Source organism: Chrysemys picta, chromosome 22, assembly GCF_011386835.1.
Source record: "Chrysemys picta bellii isolate R12L10 chromosome 22, ASM1138683v2, whole genome shotgun sequence".
Lineage (NCBI taxonomy): Eukaryota > Metazoa > Chordata > Testudines > Emydidae > Chrysemys > Chrysemys picta.
The window spans coordinates 15,709,207-15,734,152 of NC_088812.1; the positions used below are offsets into that span (position 1 = coordinate 15,709,207).

The 24,946-nt window shown below is 46.7% G+C and overlaps 1 protein-coding gene across 1 annotated transcript; it reads right to left on the reverse strand.

Annotated features, from left to right (window-relative positions):
- Window positions 1-12,601: 12,601 nt before the first annotated feature.
- LOC101943933 (keratin, type II cytoskeletal 5) lies at window positions 12,602-20,148 on the reverse strand. The gene is made up of 9 exons (XM_024106323.3): window positions 19,256-20,148; window positions 18,248-18,462; window positions 17,422-17,482; window positions 16,742-16,837; window positions 15,417-15,581; window positions 14,877-15,002; window positions 14,190-14,410; window positions 13,957-13,985; window positions 12,602-13,853 (listed from the first exon to the last, which is right to left on the reverse strand). Exons 1-9 carry the CDS (start codon window positions 19,859-19,861, stop codon window positions 13,498-13,500), a joined length of 1,875 nt encoding a protein of 624 aa, XP_023962091.2. The 5' UTR covers window positions 19,862-20,148; the 3' UTR covers window positions 12,602-13,497.
- Window positions 20,149-24,946: the final 4,798 nt, after the last annotated feature.

The following is a 24,946-nucleotide window of genomic DNA, read 5'->3' on the forward strand; positions in this document are numbered from 1 at the left end:
ATGTTTTATAATAGAAAAGAACATTTGAAATGAAAAATAGAAATGTCACAGTCCAATAATGTCAAAACGGAACAAGCTCATTTAAATGCTCTCTTTCATTTATTTCCCACTTTCTGCAAAAGGTGTCACTTTAGATGAATCAAGATTTTCCAAGAGAAAAACCTTACCCTGGAAAATTTCTGAGCCGCTTTACTTCCATTTGTTCTTTAATAGCATGGGATCTGATGCACCTCATCACTGTAAGTGAATAATGGAAATTATTTTGCCTTATTCTCCTGGTACGGAAGCTATTTTAGAAGCTGTCATAGCATGAACAAGCGTATAGCTCTAGTGACTTTCTCTACATGCAATTGTAGTCTTTGATCTCATCATGTCACCTGGATGCAGAATGCGCTGCACTGCGGTCACCCAGTGTGTCTTAAAGATGATCATCTTTTTCTGCCAGAGGCAAGAGAATTATAGTCATATCAAATCAGAATCAGGAACCGGTGACGAAACACAGCTGTGTTTGCTAATCTTATTAACAACCCAATTTATCACTAAAGAGTGATTGAGAGGTACGTGACAGTGATCGTCTTGTAAAAAAAAATTAATTGATTGCAAAAATAGGTGAAAGATTTGGGCCAGAATCCCACCTCCTGTTTTGGCCACTTTTCACCACTCAGCTGGTAGAATCTGCATCTAACTGAATATCCCTCTCACTTGCTGGGCTTCTTCCCTTTGAGGTACAATGTTCACATACTTTTAGCATACACTCCCAACTAAACAGGGAGTGATATATACCCTTGAGGATCAGTTTAATGTCAGCAGTGTGGGTGTTCTGAGCTTAATGAAACCATTTTAAATGGTAGTAAAGGTGGTAATTACGTATGTTCACTCTGGATCACCATTCAATCACCCTCGTGTGAAGTTGTTCGCCACTGAGCTGTTGGCTGCAGAAGAAAAGTTGGACGAGTATTGGAGCTTGCAAACTTGGCTATTGTTGCTGTTAGCTTTCATAAATACTTACTTGCCTGCCTATTGGGGATGTGGACGGGAGAATTAATGTTTGACGAGTGCTTTGAACATGTAAGGCACTATATGATTTATTAATTATGATTATTATGACAACATGCTTTTCTGTAGCACTCATTACCATAGTATCCACTCTCAAAGTTATCATAACTAGGACCTGATTGTGCAAGGTGCTGTACAAACACATAACAACAAAACAGTCCTGTGATGGGCTGTTCACTCCATACAGGGCCTGGAAGGATTAAAATGGCTGAGTGGGCCAATAAATTGCCCAGGCTACATCTGGAGAAGGAGACAGGGAGCAGAGATTTAAGAAGACCAGGCTCAGCTGGCAACAGAAAGGACTGCAGGGAGATAGTCTGAGGTCACTCCCTGGGAGGAGGGAGGTGTGTTAGATCTAGAGAGAGTAGTGCAGTTACTCCCTGGGAAGAGGGAGTTGGGAGGCTGGCAAACCCAGAGAGGGCGGAAGCCAGGAAGGTAGGAGCAGGCTCATGGGTAAAGCAGCGAGGAAGACGATTGTAGACCTTGGCTGCTGACCAGAGGGCCCCTGAACTGGAACCCAAAGTAGAGGATGGGCCCGGGTTCCCCAATCAGCCCCTGGGATGTGGCACCGACCAGGCAGAGGACAGTGGACTCGCTGATTTGTTCCAGAAAGACTTTGTTACATACCCCAGAAGGGGGAATCATGTAGTGACCTGGCCGGAGAGCCGAGTCACGAAAAGGAGGCTGTGGTTCCTGGATCGAGAGGAATCCGCAGGATGAAAGGACAATGGGGAGACGCTGCCAGAGGAGAGTGAAATGCCTGGTCAGAGCTAATCCCCTGAGCAACCAGGAGAAGGTGCCTCCTGTCAGGGCCGGCTCCAGACACCAGCCCACCAAGCTTGTGCTTGGGGCGGCACCTGGAGGGGGACAGCGCGGCGCGGTGCTCCGGCTCCGGCTGCCGGGGAGAGCGGAGCCGCAGTGGGCTCGCCGCCCTCCCCCCGGCGCTCTGGCCGCCGGGGAGAGCTGAGCCCCGGCCGGGCTCTCCGCCCTACTCCCGGCGCTCTGGATGCCAGGGAGAGCGGAGCCCCGGCCGGGCTCTCTGCCCTCCTCCAGGGGCTCCAGCCGCCAGCGGAACCGCGGCGGGCTCGCCGCGCCCCCCGGCGCTCCAGCCGGTTGGGGAGAGTGGCCCGCGGCCGGGCTCGGCGCCCTCCCCTGCCGCGCTCCGGGGGTGGGGCGGCAGGAGGCTTTTTTGCCTGGGGCAGCAAAAAAGCCAGAGCCGGCCCTGCCTCCTGTGGTGAGTGGACCCCGTGACAGGTCCCAATCCCAAAGAATTCACAAAAATAAGAATAATTAGATTAATTTCTCTTCCAGTACTGCCAAAAGAGAGGCATCTGGTTCCCTGTCTGAGCACTCCGAGGGTCCAAGGTGTTTGGATCCAGGGTTTTGGTTCTGGGCTACTTCAAAAGTCCTCACATAAGGTCTCGCCCAGCTCTAATCCCCACAGCCCTGCTTAGCAACATGTCACTTTCCACCGAAGATTGACAGCCCCACACACTCCGTCCAGCCCATCAGATGCTCCCCTTTGAGCCTTCAGATCGCCGGTGGGGTGGGCAGAGTGTCAGCTCATTCCATCGAGTTGTTTGCACAGTGCGTGTGATCCAAAAAAAGACCTTAATTGCCTCGGTAAAACCAGTTGGTCGTTTTCTGTCACTGCAGAGAGCATGTCTGCCACCCCTGAAGGCATCGATTTAATTAATATCAGACTCCCCTAGCTAGTTTCCACCCACACAGGACAGATGTCGGGAGCCAGAAAAGAAAAGAACTTGGCTGAGTGCTATAGTTGGGGACTGTAACAACTCACATCTTGTAACACACAGCCGCAAGCGGGTTACAGAGACATGCTATCAAAGGCAAAGTATTTAGCAATAACAGCACTGTGCCTCTTGCGGCAACAGCCTTTCTCTGAAAATATCTTGCCCTTCTCTTCTAAACACTGAATCAACACTTCAGCCAGAATGGCTGGTTCAGAATTCTCTTGCATTCTTCCCTATTATATATAGCGTATAGGCGTGTATGGTGGTAAAAGAAGATTGCAGACCTGTGTTATTATAGTGATAGTGTCTCGTAAATGTCTGCAGTGTCTGTGACTCCCCTAAAGTATCCGTCCGTGCCTTTTCAATTTACCAGCCTATTAATTTCCCTTCTTTCCTGGGGTGTATTAAAAACGGCTTTAAAATTACAAGCTGTCCCTTTAAATTCTAAAGGGTTTCCTGGTCCTGCTTGCAGGCTAGGGGGCTCTGAGGGAAGCCTGCAATCTGGGTCCTCAGCAGTCAGCCTGCAAAAGAATGAGTCTGGAGCAAGGCGGGTGGAGTTGTGCCCTAGGTAGCAGCCTGCTCTGTGTGTCTCTCTCTGCATTTGGTTGCTGGGTGCTAGATTTCGACCAGCCCTAATCAAGTCAGAAGCTGAGCAGCGGAGAAGGAAAGTGACTTGCCCAGGTACATGATACCTCCCCCACCCCAGTTTACTACCCTTCTCAGACTGTGACTCTGGCCACAATGAGAACGCTCCTTCCAATGACTGCAAGCAAATATGGAGGACAGGGCTAGGGCCCTCCTTATTCAGGGAAGACCGTAAAGGCGATCACCAAGGGAATCATTGTCAGGACCTGGGCCCGAACCCAGATTGCTTGCGTTCAAGCGCCAGGCCCAACCTGCTGGACGATTAACACAGACTGTCTAAGCCTGCTCGTTCATGTGCTGTAATCTTTCCTAAACTGCATTGAACTCAATGAGTATCGTGTCTTTATCAGCAGGCACGGCGCCTGCAGGCTGCACACAGCTTCCGAAGCTCTACTGCCGCTCCAAGGATAATCTTATCCCCAATCAAGCCCCGTGCCCGGTACATATGAAAAAGTTCACATGCCTTACCAGCTTCTTCAACTTCTCAATTTCAGCTCGCAGGCTCTGGATACACCTGATTAGCTGTTGGGTCTCTCGTTTGGTGTTGTGCAGGCTGTCCCCATTCCTTCCAGCTGTGTTCTGCAGCGCTTCATACCAATCGTCACAAACAACCACCAATTGTCACAATCGCCAGTGGCTACATGACGGCAAGTGCGGCACACAGGGCCGGAAATACTTGACAAGGATGTCAAAATGCATATGGACGTTGCCGAGGTGCGAAGAAGGATAGGTCAACCTGGGGATGTTTAAATCATCCCTGAACAAGGGCAGGGTGTGGATGTGGGGCTATTCCAAGTACCCAGACACATGGGACCAACCATGGAACATCAGTTGGTCTCCCAGCTCCCGGAGGAACTGTGCACTATAGAAAATCTCACGAGGGCTACAGCCTGGGTCATATCATGGGCCCAACACTGGAAAAACCTATGATTGTGGTAGAAGCACATGAGAAGAAGAAATCACAGGCAAAACAATCATTGAACTACATAGTTGCACAAAAAAGTCCTTTGCTTGTTTCCAGAGTCACCCTGTTTATAAGACCTAGTCAAAATTTTTCAAACAACATTTTTGGGAGTTGAAAATCTGCTTTTTTTTTCAAAATCTAAACTTTTCAGGACATAATTTCCTTTCCTTTGATGAAATCAGAAAACATGTTTTCATTTTCACCTATTATACGAAAAAGGGAGGGAAGAACTGGGGGTAGGAAATAAAGGAGGAATCTGCAAAAATTGAGGGGGGAAATGAAAAATCAGCCTTTTCAAATAACTTCAAAACAGAAGTAATTATGAAATCTTGCAAAAATTTTAACAAAATTTCCTCTCTCTTTTTTTTTTTTTTTTTTTTTTGCCAGCCCTAGTAATTACGTAGAATTTCAGCATTTCTGAACAAGGCTACTTCAGTACGCACTTTTAGCTGGGAACCCAAGGGTGAAATTCTGACCTCATTAAAATCAATAGCAAAAGTCCCATTTACTTCATTATGACCAGAATTTCAACCACTGTCTGTGAAGTGCTATAGTGTGCCAAGAATTCTTGAGGCCACTTGTGAGAAGACAGGGAGTAGGATTGACACCTACCCCCCCCCCCACCCCCCAGCATTGAGTTAAGTCCATTCTCCTGTGGCTAAAATTATCAAACATGGTTACTTACAATTGGGCATCTAAACCCATATTTATCCTCTAAATATTTGAGCTGATTTTCAAATGTGAGGAGCACCCATAGCTGCTTTTGACTTCATTAGAAGCTCGGGTACTCAGCAGCTCTGAAAACCTAGCAGCCTAAAGGTGACTTTAGGTGTTGTGGCATTTGATTTGTAGGTTAGAAACAAGTTGGTCTGTATCTGTATGGAGTCTGGACTCTCTGGCACAAATGTTTGCAGAAGGAAAAAAAAATTCATCATCGTTTTCAAACAGAAAACCAAAAGAAACCCAACCCTGGTATCTAATAAAATCAAGCCCCTTTGGAAAGGACCCGTATCACCCAATTACCAGCCGCTCAAGGGACATGGAAGACTCCTTACCTGCTCAAATATATATCTCAGGAAGTTGATTTCATCAGTCAGAGGTTGCACCCTTGTTTTCAACTCTACTTTGGCCATATAGCACAATCCACATCCTGAAGGAAAGATCAGAGATACCGTGAATTGTTTAATCTCCCATTAGGTATGGTTGAGCATGGCAGAAATAGCATTCTGTGTTCCCTGTCAAGAAACAGCTGTTCTGCTGTTGGGGCTTCCAATGTAGCGCTCAGAAAGGTGTGGGGAAAACAGGACCTTCGGGATTAGTTATTTTAATACCCATTGCAATAAAACCAAGGGGGACATGGCATAAAGTCATTCATTTGCACCACTATAAAGGTTAGAATGTCCTTTCTTTCTTTCTTTCTTTCTTTCTTCCACTGCTCTCCCTTTACCAACTATCCCTTTGGCAACTTTCAGGGACAGTAAGTTCAGAAGCTGAAAACGGGACTTTAAAGCATAAAAATGTGGTAATTTTGGTGAGGCACTCAGATGCCACAGCGATGGGCATCACAGAAATACCTGTATAGATTGAGAGGTGGGCATATATTTTGGGGGGCATTTTCTGGGGAGACTGCATGAGAGCACCAGAGGTAGTGCTGGGTGCAGCGTTGACTGCATACCAGGGGAAAGGTCTCTGTGCTGTCTGCATGGGGCACACCAATTAAAGGCCATGAAGGGGACAGGCAAGTGGTGGGCTCGCGAAGAAACCACTGGATCTTTGCTTATGTGTATCCATCTGCTTCAACAACCAGTGCAACTGATGAAGAGAGGGTTCCATACTGGCCTAACTGAGCCATGGACGGGGAAGAGACTTAACTGGGGGAAGCAGCAAATGAACACAGGAAGGGGTTTAAACCACTGATGGGGGAGGAGAGGAAGGAGGAAGGGAGTGAACAAATAATGAATGAAAAACAAGTCTAGGATGAGTTTTTTTAAAAAGGAATAGAAAATAGTGATAATCCAAATATGCCAACTAGGTTTTTGTTTGCAGTGTTGGTCCCAGGATATGACAGACACAAGGTGCATTAGGTAATATCTTTTATTGGGCCAACTACATTTGGCCAAAGGGACACGTGTTTGAGCTTATACGGAGCTCTTCTTCAAGTCTTAAGAGCTCCGTGTAAGCTCGAAAGCATGTCTCTTGGTCCAATAAAAGATATTACCTCACCTAACTTGTCTAATTATCTTTGCATGACATTTTTTAAAACTTTAGGCATTTTTCCAAATTTTCTGCAAAAACTATTGTTTTTTGACCAAAACCAAAAATGTTCATTGTTCAGAAACTGTATTCTGTAAACCAAACAAACAAAAAACCAGTTTTCGAAAAACAAAACCCCAAAACTGAACCAAAATCTGAAACGTTTGGACAAAAACAGAATTTTTACCAACATTTTTTCAGTTTCCATCATAGAATCATAGAATATCAGAGTTGGAAGGGACCTCAAGAGGTCATCTAGTCCAACCCCCTGCTCAAAGCAGGACCAATTCCCAGCTAAATCATCCCAGCCAGGGCTTTGTCAAGCCGGGCCTTAAAAACCTCCAAGGAAGGAGACTCCACCACCTCCCTAGGTAACGCATTCCAGTGTTTCACCACCCTCCTAGTGAAATAGTTTTTCCTGATATCCAACCTGGACCTCCCCCACTGCAACTTGAGACCATTGCTCCTTGTTCTGTCGTCTGCCACCACTGAGAACAGCCGAGCTCCATCCTCTTTGGAACCCCCCTTCAGGTAGTTGAAGGCTGCTATCAAATCCCCCCTCATTCTTCTCTTCTGGAGACTAAACAATCCCAGTTCCCTCAGCCTCTCCTCATAAGTCATGTGCTCATCAAAAAAAGTCTCAGAAATAATAATTGTAATAATAATTCCACCAGTTCTACTGATAATGCAAACAACAGGGTAAGTCATACCATGGTAGATATAAGCATTGGACTAATGACAATGATACATCCAGTACTGAAGGGTTAAAAGAGAGGGTGGGGGTTAATAAAAAAGGAAAATCAGAGTAAATATTATACTAAGAGGTGAAATGATTCTTTCTTCTTTTCCAATTTCTTTTGTCCGCATTTAGATGGTCAGATCTTTGAAACACAGGTCTGTCTTGTTTTACGTCTATAAAGCTCCTGGCTTTGAGGCGCAATGCATACAATGTAACTCACAGTGATGGTGATGATAATTAATAGCCATCTCTAATTCCAGCCGTTATGAAGAATCCTCCCAGCTATGTGTCATTGCAGTCAAATTAGTTTTGACGCAATGGGATTCCCCTCAGTGACATAACTATGAGTCCCCGGGCCAAACTGACTGGAGTTATACCAGTACATTCCTGACTGTGTATGTAATATTGTATATCTTTCCTAGGAGAATTTCCTGGTAAATATCCAAGACTATCATCTGATGTCTTTGCATTGCTAGGATACTAGTCCTGGATGCCAGTATAAAAGCCTATCTAGATATGGATATGGTGCTACCAGAACCGGTTAGAAAATCGGATTTTAGTCCTGCAAAAAACTGAATTTAAAAAAAAAAAATCATCATCCTAAATTGGGGTGAACAGACAAAATTTTGAAAAAGTTTTGTGAAACCAACTTATGAAAAAAGATTTGTTTCAGGTCAAGCGAAGTGTTTTGTTTCAACAAATTCAAAATGTTTGGTTTCGATATTGTCCTTTGAAATTTGAATATAAACTAAATGTCCCCTTACTAAAACTCAGTGGGGGTGGGAGGTTGGTTGGCTAGCTCCCAGTCCCCAAAGAAAGGGGGAGGGTCGATGGGAAATCAGGACCCTGAGACTGACAGTCCCCAGGAACAATGGGGAGAGGACTATGCTCCAGGTCAGCCTGATTGACAGGGCAGGCAGGCTAATCAGGGAGTCAGGAGGCCAGGGGGATCCCATCCTCCGTGTGAGACGGAATTGCCTGGGTCAGTCAGCGTGGGGCAGAGCTAAGGAGAGAGCAGGGGCCCGAGCTGAGCTGGGGAGCAGAGCCGGGCCAGCCAGAGGGGCCCGAGAAGCAGCCCAGGGAGCTGGAGGCAGAGCAGCAGCCGTGCTGAGGCAGAGTGGAGCTGGAGCTGGGGCTGGGGCCATCCGGAGCCGGGTGCGGTGAGCAGCTGGGGAGAGCGAGGGGGGACCCTGGGCAGCGGGCCCAGTGCTGGGAGACGCCCCCAGCCGAGAGGCCTGGCAGGCCAGACTTGGAGAGGGATCATAACCCCGACGGGGCGGGGGCGACGCTGGGAAGAAGGGTCCTGCCACCTAGAGCCTGAGGGCGTGTGACCACCGCCAGAGCAGGTATCCGGCCCGCAGCGTCCCTGCAACACAGCCAGGGCCTGGGCAGGGGCCTGGGACGTGTGAGTAACAGAGTGAACTGCCCTGACATCCCAGAGACGCTGCTTGTGATGTCCCCGTGCCACAGAGCGGGGGGACGGGTTTTCCTTTCACCTTTCCCATTTTTTCCTCATTTTTTTTAATTGGTTGGTGTTTAATAAATTGTATCTACTTTGAACTGTGTGTGATGATCAGTGGGTCAGGGAAGCGTCCAGAGCAGAGAGAGCCCCCCAGAGTGGGGACACCCTAGCCCCTGCCCTGAGTGAGCACGACAAGGTTGGGGGTGGAGCCCCCCAGGAATCCTGGGCCCAGCCTTGTCGCGGTTACGAAGACTCAGCCAGACAGGAGAGTGGAAGGGGAGCCCTCGAGGTCAGGCAGGCTTCTGGGTAAAGGGAGTGGGAGTGAGGACTCAGATTCTCTCACTAGCCCATCTCACCGGGGTTGTGTATAAGCCAGGAAAGCTCCCCACAATAGCAGGACCATTCCCCCGCTGACATAAAGTACATTTTGAAACAAAAAATTGTTTTGAGATGAAAAATTGTAAGTCTTTGGTCTGAGAATGTCACAACGGGGCATTTTGACATTTTCAGAATGTTTTATTTTTTCCCCATGATTTCTTCCTAAACAAAAGCAATACGAGCAAAGATCGCTTTAAAGCATCTTTGTGCTCCCTCTCAACTTGGGTTGTGGTGGAGTCACCAGCCACTGGCGAATTTTAAAGCAAGATTGGATGTGTTTTTCTAAAATTTGCGCTGTAGTTCAAAGAGGAATTAATTCAGGGAAGTTCTATGGCCTGTATTATAGAGGAGGTCAGAGCAGATAATCACACAGAGGTCCCTTCTGGCCTTATAAGCTATCAATCTACGAATCCTGAACACTAATCCGGTGGCTTGTCAGAGACCAAATCAGTGCAAGTTAGAGCAGCCCGAGGGCTTCTCTATTTTTCATCTGGCTGCCTAAGGCCTCAAAGGACTGATCCAGCAGTTGCGGGTTACTGAGGAGTAGAGACACCTTTGCCACATCCATAATGCCAGGAACAAGGGAGTGTAAACGTGCGGACTCACCCCTGCTGCGCCTCCTGCTGGTTGTCTTGAGGAATTAGCTCTCCAGCCATTGGAGCGCCCTCTGCAGGCCGGTCTCCCGCTACCGCTTGGCCCCCGTGTCCCTCCCAGGACCCCGATGCCCCTTTAACTGGGTGCTGCCCCCTGGCAGTACCCCCACAGGCTGGGTCTTCCCCTCCCAGGGGAACCCCCACCCACTACCCCCACTTTGCCTCAGTCTTGGCTACTGCCCAGTCCCCATCTAGCCCCCGTTCACTGGGGCAGACTGCAGTGTCAGCCACTCATCACAGGCAAGGGGTTCGGACCTGCTGCCTCTGCCTACCCATGGGCTACCCCCTGCAAACCCGTACTTAATAGGCCTTATCAGGCCTGCAGCCTGGGGCTTTCCTAGCCCGGAGCTCCCCGGCTCCCTTGGCCTTTCCCCAGCCCTGCTCCACAGTACCTGTTTCTGGCCTTTAACAAGGCCTGCAGTCTCGGGGGTTTCCAGGCCGGAGCTCCCCAGCTCCTTCTAGCCTTCCCCGAGCCCTGCTCTACTTTAGGTACCCTCTCAGCTTCCAGGCAGCCAGACCCTTCTCTCTCTACTACTAGAAAGAGACTGCTCTGCTCCTGGCTTCCCTGGCCTTTATAGGGCCAGCTGGGTCTGTTTGGGGCGTGGCCACAGCTGAGGCGGTTTCCCCAATCAGCCCAGCTTTCCCTGCCACAGCCCTCTCCCAGGGCTGTTTTAAGCCCTTCAGGGCAGGAGCGGGGTAACCACCCCCGCTACAGGGAGGTTGGGGTGTAGAGGCGCTTCAGCATCTCTATGCCACCTGAGGACTCCCCTCGGCAGGAGAACTCCTTAGTACCTGGTTATGCCAGCCTGGTGGTGGATTTGCACTTAGGCTACGTCCACACAACAGCTGGGAGGTGCGATTCCCAGCTTGGGTAGATGTACCCCCACCACCTTTTGCCTGCGTCAGCACCTAAAAATGGCAGTCTGGCCGTGCCCACTCAGGTTAATTGCCTGCGTACAATCCTGGCTGAGCCCCTGTGTACACCCTCGAATGGCTAGCCCATATTATTATTATTTTTTGGCAGCTAATGCAGGTTCTTCAGCATTGAAATTTTCCACAGAAACAATTTGTATTTTTGCCAAAATATTTCAATTTTCCATGACAAAAAATCGAACGGAAACACTTCCTTGCAGGTCGGTTTGGGCCTCATCAAAATGTTTCACTTTGTCAAACTGAAAAAAAAAAATTTTTGTGTTTCAAGTCAGTTTGACATTAACTGTGCCTCATGGGAGCTGCAGTTCGGATGCTTCATGCCCCCATCTCTCTCTCAGAGCCAGGCTTACTGACTGGACTACATCTCCCATGATGCACTCTACCATTGGGGTGATTCTGTACTCAAAACTGCCATTCATTATAGCCCTTCACCGGTGACATTTACCAACATCCCCATCCTGCTGAGAGGTAGGCTGTCGGATGCACTGATTGATCCCCCGCAGCCTCATGCCCTCAGAGCACTGGATGAGTCCTCAGGCTCAACCAACGCGGTGCATCATGGGAGTTACATTACCACAGTGCTTCATGGGCACCCAGCCCATCGAGGAGAATGGACACATGAGGCACTCATATGACAACTGCCACCAGGCTCTACAGCAGCTCAAGTGGGACACACAATAATGTCAAACCGAGGCAAAACAAACCATCTCAATTTGGGAACGTCAAAACAAAACGTTATGAATCCAAAATTTTTGGAATTTCCCATTCTGCCAGAAAAAAAATGATTTTTCAGTTTTTGGCACCAATTCAGGACTAAAATAAATTTTGAAATATCAGAATTTCCCACTGGATGAAAATTCCAGTGTTCAATCAGTTCAAGTTACAACTAAGCTGGGGTTTCTTCGGAAATTTGCCTATTTATTGCCCTTCGGAGCCCAGAGAAGTTTAAGACCAGAAGGGATCTCTTCTAATCTCCTGCATGACACAGGCTGTAGGATTTCACCCTGTGATTCCTGCATCATTCCCATAACTTCTGGCTGAGCTAAAGGGTACATTTTAGAAAGACATCAAGTCTTGGTGTCCACGTGATGGAGCATCCACCTCTTCCCAGGCTGTTCCAATGGTTAATTACCTTCTCTGGTAAAAACATGCACCTGAGTTCCCGTGCATCTAGCTTCATTTCCAGGGATTAAATGTTGTTATGTCTTTGCTAGACATAATGAGCACCAAGCTCCCACCTTGCACAGCGTGCTGGTGAGAATTGTTCCACTGACACTTCTCTTTCTCTGCTCAAAGGACGTGTCTCAGATTCAATAGCATGTGGGTCTTGTCTGCTGTGACCACAGTAATGTAGAGACCTAGGTTTTATTCACCACTCCATAACACGAAGTGTGACTCCCTTGATTTCAGTAGAGTCACACTGGCATAATACTAGCATAATGGAAAACCAGGCCCAGTTGTTATTATTTCTTTTCAGCTGCACGGTGACCTCAAAAAAAAAATTCAAACTGCCCTGCCTCTAGGAAATGAACCCTATGTCAATAATCTTAACAACATTTCAGAACATACGGGGCCAGACTGTAAGCTGACCTAGGTCCATGGACTTCAACAGACCTTCACTGATTTGCATTAGCTGAGAATTTTGCCCAGTGTATCGTTTTATGTCTATTTTTTAACCAGCAGAACAGCTCTGGCTTTTCATTCAGGATCCTGACCACAGACCTATTCAGTCTTGTATAATAATAATAACACATAGACATGATCTGACTTGTCTGCAGTTTATTGAAAATGGTCACACCCCAAGAAAATGGGATGCCCCATGAGTAGGAAAGGTAGGTAAATGGTGACAGTACAGTATATTCTACATCACAGAATGCTTTGCAGTGAATAGTTTGCTCTGTTATCTTTACAATAAAGGCACAAATACATCCGGTGGAATCAGGTGCAACTAAAGGAGGATGGGGGATGAGTGGAATTGGTTTATGGTGAATGTTGGTTAGAGCCTGTCTTTGGATACCCAAAATAACAAACCTGCCTAATCATTCCTTAAGGGGAAGCCTATCGTGTCTAGATAGCCACACAAACATTTCTAACTCCTCAACTCAGCTGAAGGTGGATTATAATTTCCCCCCACATTTACCGCAACTCAGACCTATTTGTAAAGCACGCAAATAGGAGATGCAAGGCACAGGAAATACAATAGCACCCAAGAAAACATAGCCATTTCGGAAGAAGCGCTAGGAAAAGAGAAGGAAAGTTGAGTTTTATACACATTACCCCTTGACAGCCACAACAGCCAAAAATCTACAGCACACCCAGAGGGGCAGAGCTCTCCCTCCTCTAAATCAGCTCGCTGCTTATTGATATCCTCAAGTGATGCATTACTTTACAGGGTCTTATAACATTTAATCGGTGGGTGCATTTCAATTGATACGGACGTTTGGTTTAAACCCGGCAGGCGTTGCTGCCAGGATGGCGCATCGCTCCCGCCCTCCCTTCGGGGAAGATGCGGTCGGGATCAGGTGGTGTTTCGAGGGTGTGGGCTGTAAGGGATACAGTTCATTTCTTTTCTGGATACCAGAGTTGGGTTAGGTGGGCTGTGCTGCTGCCATTTGAAGATAAAAAGATGCTTCTTTCTTTCTGGGGCCTGGCTCCAGTGCTCAGTACCCTCCTGAACCGGATTTGGTGGAGAAAGACGTGGTGCATCGCCGTGTGACCGAGGAACCGCCGCTGGAGCAGATGCCGCTGCCGCCACCTCCATAGCCTCTTCCACTTCCAGAAGAGAAGCCACCACCTCCAACGGTTCTGCCGCCGTATCCACCACCACAGACGACGACTCCGCTTCCGCCACTGAATCCTCCACCTCCACCGAATCCACCGCCACAGATCCCTCCTCCGCTTCCGCCGCCGAATCCTATGTTTCCACCGCCGAATCCACCACCACAGATGCCGCCTCCGCTTCCGCCGCCAAATCCACCCCCGATGACTCCTCCACTTCCACCTCCACCAATGACAGCTGCAAGAAAAGCACAGGGTCACCCCGTCAGTGTAAGGGTAGCCCACAAACCCCAGGGAAATACAAACAACATATATCAACGTGAAGACCACAAGCTACTTACAGACATTCACATGGCCACCTCCGGCTATCCTGTGTAGGGAAAGGGACATAGGTCATTCATCCAGGAAAGCAGGTCATGCTTCCAAAGAGCCCTGCTCATTTGAGAACTTCCCATCCTTAGTGCAAAGGATGTTGCTAAGTATTTCTTTATTTCCCACTTATAATAGCTCCTACCAGCAAATCTGGGAACTTGAAACCATTTGAAACACAAATCCCAACAGGCAATGCACCTACCTGGACTCCTCTCCTTCCAGCAGTTTCCTGTACATGGCGATCTCAATATCCAGGGCAAGTTTGACATTCAGCAGATCCTGGTACTCTTTCAATAAGTTAGCCAGATCCGCCTTGTCTTTCTGCAGGGCATGTTCAAGATCATCCAGTTTTGCCCTAGCATCCTTGAGAGCCAACTCGCCCTTCTCCTCTGCCTCGGCGATGGCAGACTGCAGATTTGCGATCTGCAAAAGAGGAAAGGCAATGTCTAAATTCCACTCTAGACCTACTTCATGATCGGATTCACCAAAGCTACGTGTGGCTGGAAAACGACCTGGGGCATTGCCGAAAATTTCAATTTTTCATTCCCCGCCCCCGCAAAAAAAAAAGTGGCTGTCTCCACGTTGTGTATGCATTAGCTGCCTAGTGTGACTCAACAGCCCCCAGGAGAGCTTGGCTCTCCATTCCCCACACCACCCCATATTACAAAGTGCTGAGAGATGGAGCCCGCCAAGGAGGCAGATGCGTTCCAAGCAAAGATCTGCAAGTTTCACCGACTTCAACCAGCATCGGTGTTTTTAATCAGCAGATGCCACGCCTGCAGGCTGCGAAAGGGCTTCCAGAACTCTACTGCTGCTCCTGGAATGCCAAGGGAATATTATCCCTGATCCAGCCCCGCACTGATACATATAAAAAGTTCCCGAGCCATACCTGCTTCTTCACACTTTCAATTTCCGCCCGCATTCTCTGGATGCTCCTCGTTAGCTCTTGGATCTCTGTCTTGGTGTTGCGCAAGTTGTCCCCGTGTCTTCCAGCTGTGCTCTGCAGCTCTTCATACTGATGGGCAGAAATAAAACAACCATTGAAGCACATATCGCTGATACCTACAGAACACTTGGTAATTGTTAGGCAGCTGCTGTGCCGTGTCTGCTGCCCATCATACTGGCCTATAGTATCTCCTTTAGGCGCCCACATAGATGCAGAGATCTTTGGGAACTACAATATGGATCTCTGCAGTGTGAAGCCCCCATGATCCCATTCCACATCTTTGGTTCTATTCAGAATTCGCGCACAAACATGAACCATGGGTCCTCTTGGATTGTGTGTAAGAAGGGAGCTCCTGCCTGGAAGTCTATAGGTGTAAATATTTGCTTACTTTGTGTAGTTCTTCCATTGCAACTGAGCTGTATTTATGAATCAGCTGTGAGCGATATTTACCATCCACGTATCTTTAGCCGCTTGATTACTTACCCTGGACTGGTACCAGGCCTCTGCCTCAGCTCTGCTTCTCTGAGCGATGATCTCATATTGATTTCGGACTTCCTGAATGATGCCATCCAGATCTAGATGTCTGTTGTTATCCATGGATACAACCACTGACAAGTCCCGACTTATCGTCTGCAACTGAGATAATTCCTGCAAAGCACCAAAACATTAGTCATCTCTCTCCTGTATCGTTCATTCATGTTATTTCCCATCTCTGCCCCTTTTCCTATTCTCCAGTCTAAAGACTGCCTATAGAGATCTGTTTACTTCCATTTAGAACAGACATAGCCTGTCATAGAATAAACACAGCTGAGGAGGAGGAGATCTTTCAGAAATGAGGGTGGTACAAGGAGGTCCTTGGCTTGTTTCCAAAGTCACAGCAATTATGAGAGCTGATCAAAATTCTTAAAGGAAAATAAACAGCCTTGTCTCAAAAAGAAAACTTTTTGTGGCTAAGTTTCATTCTTCAGCTGAAACTAGAAAATGAAAACATTTGCCTTCCCGCCCATTATACAAAAATAGAAAGGAAGGGGTGGGGAGAATGTGGCATATTCTACAAAAATAGATGTAAATATGAGAAATCGGCCCTTTTTCAAGAACGCCGAAACAGAAGCATTTTGGAAATTTGTTAACAAATATTTCCCCGTTTTCCCACCAGCCATGGTAATTAGACAGCATGTCAACATTTCTGAACTACAGGAGTACTGGGCTACTTATTTCAGGAAGTTGAAGCCAAAGAAAACTTGGCATAATTAAACTCAATGGCAAAAGTCCCATTGATTCATTAGGGCCGTGGTTTAACCCAATGTCTGTGAAGTGCTATACAATAAGTGCCAAGAATTCTTGAGGCCCTTCAGTGACAAAGCAGAGACTAGAACTGGTCCTCAGCCTTGAGTTCAGTCCATTTGTCTGCGGCTACAATGATCAAACATGTTTGCTTAAAGTTAGGCCTCTAGATCCATATTTACGCTCCGAATAAATAGGCTGATTTTCAAAAACAAGGAGCCCCTATTGACTTCAGCAGAAGCTGTGGGTGCTGAGCAACGCTGAAAATCTGGCATCCTAAAGGTGATTTCAGGTGCCTGGCATTTGGTTCCAGGTTAGAAATGAGTCAGTCTCTATCTGTATGGAGTCAGACTTTCTGGCACAAATGTTGGCAGAAGGGAAAAAAAATCATTGTCAGTTTCCAACAGCTCTAGCCATCACCCAAGAGAAACCCAACCCTGGTAGCTAATCAAAGTCAAGCCTCTTTGGAAGGGATCTACATCACCCAATTACCAGCTGCTCAAGGGAAACGGAAGACTCCTTACCTCCTCAAATATAAATCTCAAGAAGTTGATTTCATCAGTCAGACCTTGCACCCTTGTTTCCAATTCTACTTTAACCATGTAGGCATTATCCACATCCTGAAGGAAAGATCAGAGATACCGTGAATTGTTTAATCTCCCACTGGGTATGGTTGAACATGGCAGAAATAGCATTCTGTGTTCCCTGTCAAGAAACAGCTGTTCTGCTGTTGGGGCGTCCAATGTAGCGCTCAGAAAGGTGTGGGGAAAACAGGACCTTTGGGATTCGTTATTTTATTCCCCATTACAATAAGACCAAGGTGATGTAGCATCTTTGGAAGATTTTGTGGACATTAAGTGGAGAAGCTGAAAACCTGACTTGTAAGGCACAAAAATGTGTTAATTTTTGTCAGGCACTCAGATAGCACTGTGATGGGCACCATAGAAATACCTGCATAGGCAGACATATATTTTTCTGGGCATCTGACAAATTCAGTTACCCAATCACAAGTGGATATTGGGTTGTAACACACAGGTGGTAGCAGCAACTCGGGTATTTTGGTGCAGGACTATGTCTAACTGGCATTTTTTTTTTTTGCTTCTAATTATGATTGTCATTGGTTATATTTTCATTGAAGACAGAATCCCGCTGACCCCCTGTTTAAAGCTTCCCACCGCATTCTTTAGTTAGCATCGCTGCTTACCTTCTTGAGCACCACGAACTCATTCTCAGCAGTTGTGCGCTTGTTGATTTCGTCTTCGTACCTGTTTCAAGTAAAGAGACAAGCTGGGTTTATTTGAGTTTTGCTGCTTCAGTTACCAGTAAAGAAAGGCTAGACTCAACTAAGGTTCAAATCAAGTCTGATATCAAATAATCTAGATATTTAAATCAGAGAACCTGTCTAACTCTCTGTTCTCATCTCCTTCTCTTCCCCATTTTACTACACCAAAGATGAGCATCTAAATGACCCTTCATGTTGTATTACCACTAACTCCTCCTAGCATCCAGATGGGATCCAATTCATCACTCCTACATCCTTTCCACCTTCAGATCCCCCCTCAAAACACACTTCTTCCTCGAGGTCCACAGCCCATCAGCCACCCTCTTAAGAAAAGAACTGCTGTAACACAACTGATTTACAGCAGGATAAGAAAGAACATTAGAACTCAGGGCTTATTATATACCTATAAACAGAATGGGGTGGGTTTTTTTCTTAAGTAGTGAATAAAAATGTTTCTCTGTTCTTGGGCTTTAGCCTTCTTGTGATTTTCAAACCACAGATGGGAATTAGCGGTCCAATTCCCATTGACTACCCAGGGTCAGGTGCCTCTCTGCCATTTGTGCCTTTGAAATTAGGCCATGTTGGGATTTTCAGCCATAATTGGTACCAAAGAGTTTATGCATGGTGAAAACTAGCCCCTGCCCTTTACCACTGAAGGCACAGTAAATTGATTGATCAAGTTTGCTATAGCTGTAATATGTTTTAATTTAATTTAATATTTTGTTTCTTACTCTTTTAATGCACTTACTTGCGCTTGTACTCCTCGACATACTGCTGCATGTTCTCCAGTTCTGACTGCAATTGTCCCTTCTGATTTTGGAGTCCATCTAGCCTCCTCCTCAAGGTTTGGATAAAATTCTCAAAGAAGGGCGCTAAGTCCTTCTTAATAATTGTTCCGCCTTGCTGTTGTAAGAGTTCCCACTTGGTGACCAGAACTTTATTTTGTTGTTCCAAGAACCGGACCTGAAACCCAAAAAGCAGATGGATTAAGTATTCCCTGTAATACTTGGAAGAGCGGCACTACTCAAAGATCCTGCTGCATTGTGCAAACAGGAGAGTTCTTTCTCAGTTGAATGGTAATATCGAAGGTGGTCAAAGTCATCAAAGTTTGAAAGGTTGATGAAATTTCAAGATATGGATGGCATTTGGGGATTTGAAACCAAATTGCAGAACATTTCAGTTGCATTTTCACCCTGTTTTTCAAAATCTTTGAGCACATTGAAATGTTTCAACTTTTGGAAAATTTTAGGAGAACCGATTTTTGCAAAAACCTTTCCGCTCACTGCCCTCCAACCAGCACTTTGCAATATAACTTAGGACTATTCCGTCAAAACTCAGAATGGCAACCAAACAGAATCTGAAATAGCGAGCTCCATCACTGAAAACATTCTGAGGCAGATCTTGAGCTAGTGTAAACTGTCCTAGTTGCATTGAAGCTGAGGATCTGCCAAATTAGAAATCCTAGTAGTACGATCAGCTAGCGAATGCTAAAGATGTTGTGATGACTTGAACGTGACTTTCTGGAGCATCCTACAGCTCAAAGCCCAAGAGTAGCTTGGGGTAACTGAATCCATGGCAAGGCCCATGCAGGAGAAGCTTTTGATCTCTCTCGGTCTCTGGATGAGACATTCTAACCTATTTCTGATCACTGCTCAATTGTCCTTTCTTACCAAAACTGAGATGGAAATACAGAAACCACCCTTTCTGCAGTACACAAAGCCATTCAAAGTGCCCCCCTACTGCCCTGACTTCTCACCTTGTCGATGAATACTGCAAACTGGTTGTTGAGGACCTTGATCTGCTCCTTCTCCTGAGTTTTCACTTGCTGGATATGGGGGTCAATCTCCACATTGACCGGCTGCAGGAGGCTTGGGTCAACGTGAACGGGCTGGATGCCTCCAGGCTGCCCAGGTCTGCCAGGTCCAAAGCCAGGTCCAAAGCCGGGTCCAAAGCCAGGTCCACCAAAGCCCATTCCGCCTCCAAAGCCGCCCGCTCCTCCTCCAAAGCCGCCCGCTCCTCCTCCAAAACCGCCCGCTCCTCCTCCAAAGCCACACGGTCCTCCTCCAAAGCCGCCCGCTCCACCTCCATAGCCACCCGCTCCACCTCCATAGCCGCCACCGAAGCCACCACCTCTGCACCCAAATCCTCCACCGTAAGAAATCCTCGCACCTCCGCCTACACCATGCAGACTCCTGCTGCCAAACCCTGCACAGCGTCCGCCACCTCCATAGCCCCTGGAGGAATAGGAGCTGTAGCTACTCCTGACTCGGCCCCCCCCTCCTCCACCAGCACCAATGGCAGAGCATGAGCTGTAGCTCCTTCTGCTGCCTCCAGCGGACGGCGTGCACGGCTGGAGATACATGGCTGCTCCTTCTAAACAGAGTGGGAGACGAAGAGGAGAAGAATCACCGTTTCTGTGGTGCAAGGAGATGGGTGCAGAGTGAAGGGAAGTGAGTCCCTCTGAATCCAGTGCTGGGGATGCTCCCTTTTAGCTGCTTCGGGAGATGGGCTGGGCTTGCATGGGCGTGACCGAGGATATGATCTTATTGTGTTCTTGAGCTTGGTGTGCTTGACAGATTTTGATCTTCAATTGGCCAATGACCCTGCCCAGTCACACGCCCCTGCAGCGCAGAAGGGAAAAAAGCAAAACAAGAACAATGTCACATACGCCTCCTGGTAACTCTCTCTGACTAAGATGCCTTGCACTTTTTTAGGGTGTCTGAAATGATCTCTCTTTAAATGATGCTGTGAATCATTCATTTCCCCCTTATTCTGGATGGGTACCGTTTATCTGTATCTTTATCTGGAACTTGCCTCGTAAAGCCCCATGGCAGGCAAACGTTTTAGGGGATGCCAAATAATAGCACAGCTTTCACAATTCCCCACACACACACACCTATGATTACACCCTAAATCTGCTTTCTCCATGGAAAATTGCCTTTGGCTTCTGAGAACCGGTTGCCCAATCCAAAGCAGGAGCTGAGCATATTGCAATTGGAGGAGGCTCTACACGGTCTCATTAAAATAAGACTTTTACCAGAGAGGTAAATTTGGGCTTTTCACCCCTGAAGCTTCCTAAAAATCTCTTGTAATGGGAGCTTCTGTTACCAGTGACCTTAATTCCTGCAGAGGTGAATCCTAGAATCTGTAGTCCTAGAATCTCCCGATTATCTGGTATCGTGAGTAACTTGGGCAGCAACATGGATGAGAAATGCAATGATCAACAGAGCGTGCAAATCCCCCTGTCCTCTGTGTTATTGTGAAAACTAAAAGCAAATAAGCAACACTGAGAAGCATCAACGGACACTCAGGATACAACTACACTGAAATAAAAGCCCCAAAGCATGGCTGCAGCTGGCCCAGATCAGCTGACTTGGACTCATGGGCTGCAGGGCTAAAAATTGCTGTGTAGACGCTCGGGCAGGAGCCCAGGCTCTGGCACCTTCCCCCGCCTTGTGACTATACAGCAATTTTGCAGCCCCTCAGCCCAAGCTCCGCAAGCCCGCGTCTGCTGACCGGGGCCAGCCGCAAGTGTTTAATTGCTGTGTAGTCGTATTCAGATGCTAGGGTGATGAGTGTGGACATACAACTAGATAGAGAACTAGACAGTGAGACAAAGAGATAGATAAATAAGTAACAAATTATAGCTAACTAGTGGAGGCCTTGTTTAAAAAGTGCCATGCATGGCTATGGTGCTGTTTAGAGAATAAACAATACCGCTGTTGAGTATTGTAAAACAGCTGGGTAGCTCATGAGAGAAAGAGAGAGACTTATAAATATATATAAAAGCGTCATACAATCATCATTTTAACTGGCTGAATACTATTTATCAAATACACCTGTTGACTAGCTTTGCCCATTTTTATTCAGCAATTTGAATTTCTTTCTGAGAGTCAGCCTGCACTAACAAATAATACAAGTCATAGGGCAGAATTTTTTTAAACCACCATTGGAGTCAGGCACCTGGGCGCTTTTGAAAATCCCCACTAGGCACTTATCCTTAGGCACCTAAATACCTTTGAAAATCTAGCCTTAAGTCCCATTTTCAAAAGTCGCTGACGCACTCAGGAGCCTCTCACCGACTTTCACAGGGTGTGAACTAGGCTCCTAAAGGCCTAAGTCCTTCGGAAAATGGGACTCCTGGGTCAAGTTTTGGAAAATGTGACCCTTTTGAAAATTTTAGCCCAGGTCTCCACAAGAGAAAGAGAGTACAGGGTGTGTCTCATCCTTTGTAACAGGCTGCATCTAAACACAAAACACTGCCGTCCCTGCAGTGGGGAGTGGGCCTGCTCCCCCTTTAAAGGTGCAGCGAACACACAACAAGCCACAACCAATGCACTCTGCATACCATACACAGACTAAAGCACTCCCGTTTTATTGATCAGTCTAATTCACTCCACTGTAGTGCACAGTAGTGCAGGGTTCATGGAGGTGCTGTGCTCTTGCAGATACAACAACCAGGATGCTTTTTCTCTGGCTTCTCTGACGATTGCCAAATACGCTATCATAAAATCTCACGGCCCACGACAGGAGGGGAGTTGTTAAGTCAGCTGAACGCCGCTGTCCTAATTTCAGTCACTCAGGTAACACACGTATTGAGTCACAGCAGTCAGGCAATTAAAGCATGATTTTATCATCAATCATCCTCATCCAGTTCAAACTTGATAGACAGTCTAAGCTCCAACTTCACAAACCAAAACAACATCATTGTATCAGCTGCGCTGAGTATGGAGAAATGCCCAGGCAGAAGTGCAGGGAAAGCCACTTGCTTCTTCTTCATCTGTCTTTTATGATAAAGAGGCGAAACAAAGACAAACCTGCATGGATGTAACCAAGGTTTGTTTGAGTTACCTGTGAGGGAAAACTTATATTGTCTCCTAGTGTGTAAGTAGCACTGTCTCAATCAGATACCCTGAGTTTCACTTATTCCCACATTTGCTGTGCAACACAGCTGATTGGACTACGTAGCCATCTAAGTCAGGGGTGGCCAACCTGAGCCTGAGAAGGAGCCAGAATTTACCAATGTACATTTCCAAAGAGCCACAGTAATACGTCAGCAGCCCCCCATCAGCTCCCCCTGCTCTCAGCGCCTCCCACCCATCGGCAGCCCCGCTGATCAACGCCTCCTCCTCCCTCCCCACACTTCCCAATCAGCTGTTTTGTGGCATGCAGGAGGCTCTGGGGGGGGAGGGAGAGGAGTGAGATCATGGCAGGCTGAGGGGAGGGGGTGGGAAGGGGTGTAGTGGGGGTAGGGCCTTTGGCAGAGCCAGGGGTTGAGCAGTGAGCACCCCCGGCACATTGGAAAGTTGGCGCCTGTAGCTCCAGCCCCAGAGTCGGTGCCTATACAAGGAGCCGCATATTAACCTCTGAAGAGCTCCGGAGCCACAAGTTGGCCACCCCTGATCTAAGTAGTTACATAGCCCTGACCACCAAATCAACTGAGCATCTCACAAGAATGAATGGGTTTAATCCTCACAACCCTCCTGGAAAGTAACGAAATATTATCCTCACTGGCACACCGAAAAAAAAAATGCAGATTCCGCGACACTGAAACATTTCACCTCTTTGTGCCAAATTCACCAAATTGTTTTAGCTGGGGGGGAAAAAACCAGAAAAAATAAAAACATTTCTACCTTTTCCAAACAAGACATTTTGATCTTGTGATTTGAAATGACTTTCGGCTTGGAAATTTCCTTCTACTGTGATTTTTAAAAATTAAAAAGATTTTAAAATGCTCAAAATCAAAAGGAAACATTTCCTGTCAGGTAAAACAAAAGGTTACGTTCAACCCCAAGCCAGGTTTTTTTTTTCTACTAACCAAACATTTCAGAAAAAGTTTGTTCTGGGTCAACACAAAAAAAATGTTCCCCAATTTTTTGGCATTGCCAGCACACCAAAAAATCCATGTCTCACAGTTCTAATCTCAAACTCAAACATTTAGGACCCGCCTCAGCTGGCTTTAACCGGCTTCTCATTTTTCTGCCTATCACTAGACACACAACTTATCTTTGCATGGCCAAAGCAGTAGAAATGGGCCTTAATGTAACTGCAAATCCAGCATCATCTCATTTGTGAGGACGTGCATTTCCTTACACAGCAAAGTGTCACTAACATGCATTCGCAAGTGCAAAAACAGAGGGAACTTCTGAAGATCATTCCATGGCTTGGCATCATTCAAAATGCTTTGGATTCAATTATTTGTTGCTCATTAACTGGAAGATATTCAAAGGCCTTTTGCAGAACGGAGAATTTTCATTGCCAACCAGAGTTCCACTGTTAATTTCAGACAATCCCAGTGCACTCACTGCCACCAATTTTAGATATATTACCCATGGCGCTCTACAACCTACCTGCTCTTGCTTCCATGAACCCAGAGCCAAAACTGCCACTGATTTAACAGGAAGCAGGGTCAGGCTCCCCTACCCTGGAAGACTTACAGTTTGCTTAGGCAGACACAACGCAAACAACCAAGAAAGCTGAAGCAGCCAGTGCTGGCGAGGAGATCAGTGCTGGTAGGGTTATTAAATTTAATCCACTGAACAGCTCATCTACTTTATCATGGTCCCTATCTCGGTCAAATTCACCGAAGCAACTTCTGGCTGCTTTGAGACCTTCCATCCTGAATTCTGCAGCTACTACAGTTTCAGAGAGTAACAGGCCATGTCCTTTTCATGGCCTGTCTCTTGAAAATAAGACAGGAGAACCCACTGAGGATTATCTTGCATCCCCAAGAGACTTAATGGAAGCTGTTCGGGGCAGGGACCATCAGTTTGCTCCGTGTTTGTAAGGCACTTACTGCAACAACCACCACCAACAATACTAATAATAGAGGTGAATTATTCCCTGGCTACATACTCTTCTAAAAGTGCCCCAATACACCTCTGGAGTTCTCAACATAGGTAGCAACATACCACTTGCAGTTTTGTTGCTATGTACTGCACTTTTAAATGTACAGGTGGAGGCAGCTGCCATTTTGGGTCCAGTTCAAGTGAAGTAAGTTACTTCTTTTTTCACGAGATCAGAAGTTCGGTGATAACGAGAATAGTGTCGATGTAATATACTTAGATGGTCCCGCACAACATTTTGATGAAGACACTTGAACAATACAAAATTAACACGGCACATGTTAAATGGATTAAAAACTGGCTAGCGCTAGGTCTCAAAATGTAGCTGGCAATGGGGAATCATCATGAAATGTGTGCGTTTCTAGTAGGATCATACAGGGTTTGGTTTTGGGCCCTACACTACAGAACATTTTTATCAATGAGAGACACAAGGTGGGTGAGGCAATATCTTTTATTGTTCCAAGTTCTGTTGGCGAAAGAGGCACGCTTTCGAGCTACATAGCGGTCTTCTTCAGGTCTGTGTACCTTAAAAGCTTGTCTCTTTCACCAACAGAAGTTAGTCCAATAAAAGATATTACCTCGCCCACCTTGTCTCTTATATC

What these genes read in the sequence shown, in the direction of transcription:
- LOC101943933 (XM_024106323.3), bottom strand. Translation starts at nt 19,861, where the DNA reads ATGTATCTCCAGCCGTGCACGCCGTCCGCTGGAGGCAGCAGAAGGAGC. An exon ending in TGAGATTTATATTTGAGGAG is followed by an intron (nt 15,582 to 16,741) that starts GTAAGGAGTCTT and finishes GGTGCTTTGCAG; the next exon opens with GAATTATCTCAGTTGCAGAC. An exon ending in AGGTGGCCATGTGAATGTCT is followed by an intron (nt 13,854 to 13,956) that starts GTAAGTAGCTTG and finishes CTTTTCTTGCAG; the next exon opens with CTGTCATTGGTGGAGGTGGA.